Source organism: Alosa alosa, chromosome 3 (assembly GCF_017589495.1).
Source record: "Alosa alosa isolate M-15738 ecotype Scorff River chromosome 3, AALO_Geno_1.1, whole genome shotgun sequence".
Classification (NCBI taxonomy): domain Eukaryota; kingdom Metazoa; phylum Chordata; class Actinopteri; order Clupeiformes; family Clupeidae; genus Alosa; species Alosa alosa.
The window spans coordinates 28785121-28792940 of record NC_063191.1 but is presented as its reverse complement, the minus strand read 5'-3'; the positions used below and the strand labels follow the sequence as shown (position 1 = coordinate 28792940).

The window sequence follows — 7820 nt, the reverse complement described above, 5'->3', positions numbered from 1 at the left end:
TTAATGTAAAAAATAAACTCAACATTACAGATTGCAGAAATATTTTTGACTCATTTTAAATATTCTGTAAAGTATGCATGCAATCTGTGCACACAATTTGTATAGTAGCCTAAAGTTTACAAACTGTGTATGCTCTTTGAGCAAGCCTGCACTATGCACCATTAGTGCCTTATGGTCGTCCTTATTTCAAACAATTACCCTACAATATAAGGTTTGTGGACTTTGAACAAAGGTGCCAATATAGAGGGCCCATTAAACCCTTCACCTCATCTACTACCTCAGACATGCTGTCCATAGGAGGCAAGCACAACTGAATTGGTCCACAAAAATGGTCATTGTGGCGCTCAAGGTGTATATTTTTTAAAGGTTTATACCAAAGTGCAAAGTGTTCTCTCATTATCTCACAACTGCCTTCTTAGGTAACACAACACTAAGGCATAGCCTATTCCTGTATCTTCCTGTCACACGTAGCCTACAGAATGCATTAGTCTGTGCGTTGTGTGTGTGTGTGTGTGTGTGTAGAAGCAGATGAAACACAAAGAGAAGCGTGCAGTTTGGTACAGTACAGCAGTGTTTATTCCATGCAGTTGTTTGCTTTGATTTCACTCCCACCCCCTCTCCCCATTGCACTGTACACTGGCTAATACAGGAAACTGTCAGGATTGGTTGATCATTACGCCATTCAAGAAAAAAAAATACAGGCGAAGGGGGGAAAAGGCGGGGCATAAGTGAAGAAAGACAGACATGGAAGAGGGAGAGACATAAACCAGGAGGAAGAAATGAGGTTTCAACAGATTAAAATGACATTCTGCACACAGTCAGTTACTATTAACAGAACCGTTTGGGGGGGAAAAAGAAGCAATTGTAATATGGAATATTCAAGAGAATGAGAGAATATGATGAAACAGAAAGAAAGATAGATAGATAGATAGATAGATAGATAGATAGATAGAGAGAGAGAGAGAGAGAGAGAGAGAGAGAGAGAATCACCCGTTGGCTGAGGTGTTGGCAGATGTCTATAGCCTGACAGTGTGGTACTTCCTCTTGCTCAGATAGCCGCCGGCTTGCAACCGGATTTGGCCCAGCTGCCAGCCGGATCCACAGCCACAGTGCCAGCCTCTCCTAGGAGTCGGTCTTTCTCTGCTTGTAAAAGTCTACGCACTAAAACTCTACCAATTTCGACCTACCACTAGAGCTGAATACATGTTTGCAACCTGGCAATCGTGACCAGAGTCCAGATTACACCAGTGTGTGTGTGTGTGTGTGTGATTAGGAACTAACACTGTATCCTGGATGTGTTTTGGCATCGTGCCAGTGAAGTGCCTGCGTTTAAAGCAGACCCTCCTGTCTGTCTGCGGAGCGGTCTGATACTAGATAAGGTGGTACACGGACAACACTCCCTTGTTGCCAACGGCAACCTCAAACACGGGACAGTGGAGCAGATAAAAAAGAAATGCCCTTGAAAGATTGACCTGGGGAGGCTGGTGTCCTGGATGTCCTACAAGGTGGTGAAATTCTGTCATGGCCTACTGGCTACGTCTGTTGGTCAACACAGCTTCAGCTGATATGTGATAACTACTCTGCTTTGGGTGGGACATGGGAGCCCTACAAGCCTACAGGAGTGGGTCATTAGGGAACTGAAGACCACCGTCAGAGGAGGACAGAGACAAGAAGAGAAGTTACAGAGGATTTTATCTCAATCGTCCGGTAGCATGATCATTTCCAACAGTGTCCTATACTGATTACTTTACAGACCTCAGAGGTTTTCAATCCAGTCAGAATTACTGAGATGTCAAAAAATAAAGAAAACAAACAAACAAGCCAGCAAAAAAGTCAATAAGTCAAGAGATTATTACACTGATTTCTTTTACCTGTCCAGGTTATCCATAATAAGTTAACTTAATAATCATGTAGACCAGCTACAAAATATCCAAGAGAAAAAAAACATTAAATTAAATTAAATTAAATTAAATTAAATTAAACTTAAATCAACAAATAAAATAAATGATACTTTACAAGGATCTATTGATGGCTTCCATATGCCAGTCATCATTGCAGTTTTTGTCATAACACCACAGTTTGATTTCTGGTGGTCAGAATAGTGTAATATTAAGTGGATCACACGTAAACAAAATAAACAAGTTTGATTCAACACAATGGGCCCGTTTCATGAAAAACAAATCCCACACACATCACAATAATCTTGTCTTTTGAGTTGGCTGACATTTGGTCTACTCAACCCTAAAACCCAGTTCTCACGCTACTGATCTGGATATTAAAGTGGCTATACAGCAGGCGGGCGGCTTGACAGATATCAAGACATTAGACGTTATGACAGTCAGTTCTTCCTCTGGCATTCTGTTGCCTGGAAACCTGGAACTTGTTTTCGGCAATTGTCCAAAAGCGTGAAACCATACGAAACGGGCTGAAGCATTTTCATTTCACAGCTTAGGCTATGCCACGTTTGCCAACATCTCTTCACGAACAAGAACAAGATATCACTTTTATCTAGTTAACAACTGGCCAATCTAATGACACCTTCAATACATACACCATAAAATGAAAGACAACAATTAAAATGGATAGCCTAGATAGCTATTAAAATGGATAGCCTAGATAGCAGGGAAGATGCAGTATCCCTTCACTTGGATAGAAAAAACAAAACATACAAATTTGTGACAGCAGTACATGTACAAGTATGACACAGTTAAGTTCACTAAGTAGTAAGTCAGTTCCAGCCTTACTGGGCTCAATGCAAAATTAAATACCATCTCTCCTTGACAGCAAGGATTGTGGGGGTTAAAAATATATATGTAGATCAAGAAGTCTGCAGCCACCTAGTGGGCACCCATTGCTATTACGCTGAACACTGTGGTCAAATCAATACCTGAGCATCAGATTCTGGAATTCTCAGTTAAAAAATATAAAGGATCTCGAAAGCTGCTTTTCACTACACGTCACCTCTGACTTGTCCGAGCGTCTGTCTGTCCAGCCTGCTGGACACTCCTGAGCGGGTCAAACCTATTTTCAGCCTGAGCGGAAACCGACATTATTGCTGGTTCGTTCCTGGTCCAAGCATCTGACCGCAGTGGGCGGGCAGGGAGCCGAGCCTGTGCTTCTTTAGTGTGTTTGTTTTCTTTTTCAAATACCTTTCTGTAAACATTCATTTATACGCTCATTCAGCACCAACGACGCAAACAGACAAAGAAACAAGTGCATAAACAAAAACAATAACATCAACAGGAACGGCAAGAACAACAACAATAACAACAACAATAAACAACAACAACGAAAAAAGACAGACTTTTATGCCTGAGCGAACTCCTTAAAAGGGATACTGCAAATTCACCGCAAAAAACCAACACTGCACGAATTCTACTATTTATGGGCAGGTGAATGACCAGGAAAACATAATGAGAAAAAAAAGTCAACCATGTTAAACCAAACATAGATGAGCAGAGATGCAGGTCTGCCCAGAAGACTAAAACCTGCTTTACATTAGGAGTCCTTAACGGCCTTTGTTTGTATTTGTTGGTGCTCGTCCATTAAGTCTCTCAGTCCTCTTCTATTTCCAACACTCCTGAGATGAAGGAACAACGGGAAGGACAGGAGCAGCGCATAGTCGTGTGTGTGTGTGTGTGTTGTGTGTGTGTGTGTTTGTTTCTGACGTCAAACAAGCACGCTGCCTTCAAACAGCTTCCTGTGTGATCGCCCCCTTTCTGGTCCAGTCTGAGGTGGGGGTGGGCGCCTGCCTCCGAAGTCCATCTTCCTGGTCTCTGCGACAACAGTGATGACGAACCCAGTGACTTGTTGAACACTTGCGGGGGGCCATGCAGGAGAGAGGGGGTTCTACGGTTGGGTTTGGGGGAGAAGAGATCCATTCGAACAAAAGCACGTTGGCGGAGAGAAAGAAAGAGAAAGAGAGATAGAGAGAGAGAGGAGAAAGAGAGAGAGAGGAAAGAGAGAGATAGAGAGAGAAAAGAGAAAGAGAGATAGAGAGAGAGAGGAGAAAGAGATAGAGAGAGAGAGGAGAAAGAGAGAGAGAGAGAGAGGGAATGGACAGACAGGAGGATGAACGTCTCATGCTGGTGTCTAAAAACTTGGGGTACACCATCCCTGATTCCCCCCTGCTGAGGTGATAGGCAGGGCTGGGGATGGGATAAATAGGGGGGTATGTGTGTGTGTGTGTGTGTGTGTGTGGTGGTGGTGGTGGGGGCCTGATTCTGTAAACCTAGAGATTCAACAGGTAGCTCTGCGTAGCCAGACAGAGGAGGCTGGCTAGATTATGTGGAGGTGGATGCGCAGGGCAAAGGTGGAGGAACACTTATCAGGTCCGTCCCTTCAGAAAGGACAGTCTACAGCTGGCCCCCCATCATGGAATGGTCTTCAACTACACACTGATCTACTGCTATGCCCAAGAACTCAAGGACTCAACACAGACACACACATTCTCATACACACATACATACATATGTACACACACACACACACACACTTGCTTCATATTCTACACAAATGCCCAGTCTCTCGGGTCACAAACATTAGTGTCCCAAATCAGTCGACTCAAGCACATATACTCCACCCACACATCTACATTGCAAAGTTATTTTTTTGTTTAGTTTTTTTTCTTTGTTCGATTTTGATTCTATCTATACAGAGTTCCTGATTTTGTTTTCACTTCCTCGAGACTTCAAACAAAAATAAAAATTTTGAATGCTATATATTTTGCTACAGTGTCATTCGAAGGAATCCCTGCTTTAGGTTGCCAAGGTGACTGGGTAATGAGGGCAGGAGGGAGGGGAAGAGGTTGTCAGCGAGTTTGGGAGGTGGGGGGTTGAGGGTGTGGCTGCATACAGCCAATCTGGTTGGTTATTGCCATGGTTTCCCTCGTGCAGAGACGGGGTTTTGCGAGGTTGGGTCCGATCCTCACCAGGAAGAGGGGGCGCAGGGTTTGGGGTTGCGGATCGTTGCGTCGGAACACTCGGCATCTGAGTCGGTGTCGGAGTCCCCAAAGTGCAACGGGTTCTGAGGGAAGAGAGAGAGCAACAGACTGAGAGACTGTCCCCAACTGTCCCCACCACCACCTCATTATCCCCAACACCTCACTACCCCTCACAACACCTCATCACTACCCCCAACACCTCATCACTACCCCCAACACCAACACCTCATCACTACCCCAACACCTCATCACTACCCCCAACACCTCATCACTATCCCCAACACCAACACCTCATCACTACCCCCAACACCAACACCTCATCACTACCCCCAACACCTCATCACTACCCCCAACACCAACACCTCATCACTACCCCCAACACCAACCTCATCACTACCCCCAACACCAACACCTCACTATCCCCAACACCGTTGCCCCTGCTCACCTCATAGCTGTGCTCGTCGGTGCACAGCTTGCCCAGGGAGATCTGTGTCTTGACGCGGCGCACGGCACACTCCTTGTCGGAGAGGCCGTCGGACTGCGTGGAGATGTCGATGGGGATCTCGGGCGTGTGGGCCAGCAGCTCGTCCAGGTGTTCCTCCTGGCTGCCGCTCAGGCGCTCCAGCGGGCCGCTGTTGGAGCGGTCGCTCGTGTTGCCCTCCTCGCCGTCCGACACCGACAGGTTCTCCGAGCTGAACGTCGAGTACGATTGGAAGCTGCTCATGCAGCGGTGGGGCCTGCAGGAAGGGGAGGGGCATTGACAGGAAGGAGAGGGGTATGGAGAGGAAGATTACAGATTAAAGAGGTTACAGATTTCTTTGACCTTCAATGCTTGTCAGATGAGTATTTTTATTCTATGTATGCAATGCATAGAAGAGTTTCATTACATAGATGGTTCTCCTGCCGGTCTGCATTGCAGAATAGGTACTGGGTCTCCATTACATAGAGGTTCTATAACAGTTCACCTTGTTTGGTTGTTGTCCGATTTGGAAAATAGCAAAACTTTTAATAATCTCAATTTTTTCAGCTGTTACATGTATTCATGTACAAGTTAGATTCTATTCTATTCTTATTGTATGGCACAGTAAATATCTTCAGTTCTTCACAAACCAATATCAGAATATCAATAATTCATGCTAGGATAAAAACATTTCTGTGTTCAACAGGTTCTTTTACTTAACTGTAGATAACCAGACGATCGGTTGTTATTAGATGTTATTTAGTTTTGTGGGTTACATAATTTCCACAGTATTCATTATTCATATAAAAGCTAAACAGTGAGCGGCTGGCTGCGTTGTCTTTGCTCAACCCAACACGGCATTCCACCTGTCAGTGTGTCACTGGAGATGAGATGTGAGAATCCACCTCGGGTCCTGATTTCCGCTATCTCGCTCACGCTCACACACACACACACACACACACACACACACACACACACACACACACACACACACAAAGCATGTCTGGCTATGGATGAAACTATACACGGCTGTTCTGTTCCGGAGATCATCTCCAGTCACGGAGTAGGTTGATCGAGAGAAAATAGTCCGTCAATAATTAATAACCGGAGGAGCGGCCCCTCACCTCTGTCTCCGTGGAAACTCCACCTCACTGTCCACCTCCCCTTCCTCCTCTTCTGATGAGTCATCTCCAGTCTGCAGGAGAGAGAGAGAGAGAGAGAGAGAGAGAGAGAGAGAGCAAAGCAATCAGAATAGCCAACCCAGCATCTGCATCCGGTGCATCAAAACACACACAGACACAGACACAGACACACAGACACAGACACGCAACACACACTGGGAAACAACTACAATGTTAAATAAGGTCAAACTAGTGCAGCCACCTCACGGAAGCCATTAAATTAAAGTTTAAGTTTAAGTTAAAGTTTTAAAGGGAGATAGCCGCTCAAATGGCATCCAATTATCTCTGAATATCCACACAACTGCTTGAAGTGGTTTGACTTTGCAGGCAATGAGGTACCACAAACAGACAGCTGAAGACCCTGGATATGACGCACATATTCAAGGCCACACTGCTCCTGTCTGTTTGACGCCTGCTTACAATCTGCAGAAGTTACTTACTGACCTACACTTCCAGCTGAGAGTTGTCGTTCATTTACAATGGATGTGAATTTCCCTCCCAAGGCGTGTGAGATAATTCCCTCATTCCAATTTAAATGACTGTAAAGAAATAAATCTCTAAAACTCTCTTTTGTCAGACTGCCAATAAAACAGCATTTTCTGCTATATCTTATCAAGTCCCCTAATGCAAAGAAGTGTTGAGGATATCTTTTTGTCACCATGGGGCAATTTGAAGGAAAGACAGCAGTATCCTCAGACAATCCCAATTGACATAAAAGACTGACAATAACATTAAAACCTAAAGCATAACAACATACAAAAATATCTAAATGAATCAATATAATAATAAAAGAGTCAGACTCCCCCCACACCCTCCACCCACCTTCCTGAGGGGCCGGAGCATGCATCCACCCCAGGGGAGGTTGCTTCTGGGGGCCCTGCTCTGCCCAAGCCCCTGTCCCCCCTGCCGCCCTGGTTCTCGCTGGCCGGGAGGCGGGCTCCCCGAGACGGGGCGCGGCCGGCTGGGGCTTGCCCTCACAGGTGCTGAGCAGGGAGTAGTGGGGCATCTCGGGGTGGCTGGCCGCGGGCATGGGCGGCACATTCTCCTCCTGGCAGTGCGGGCAGTCCGGGTAAGGGTGCGCCTGGCAGCAGGGACACAGCGGGCCCGGCCCCGAGCTCAGGGAGGAGCTGGACATGGCCAGGCCCATCACAGTGGAGGGCAGTGGAGCGGCGGTGGCGTCCTCGCTGCTTGCTGCGGCGTCTGGAATGCCGTTATCGAGGTTGCCGGTGCGGTGACC

General features: G+C 46.0%; 1 protein-coding gene across 1 annotated transcript in view; it reads right to left on the bottom strand.

Annotated features, from left to right (window-relative positions):
• Window positions 1–553: 553 nt before the first annotated feature.
• si:ch211-45c16.2 (mitogen-activated protein kinase kinase kinase 13) overlaps window positions 554–7820 on the bottom strand; it is a gene marked incomplete in the record, with an annotated part of 59646 nt that continues 52379 nt past the window's right edge. The window contains 4 exon segments of the mRNA XM_048238487.1: window positions 554–5025; window positions 5388–5679; window positions 6527–6597; window positions 7395–7812. Coding sequence (XP_048094444.1) covers window positions 4927–5025; window positions 5388–5679; window positions 6527–6597; window positions 7395–7812 — 880 coding nt within the window.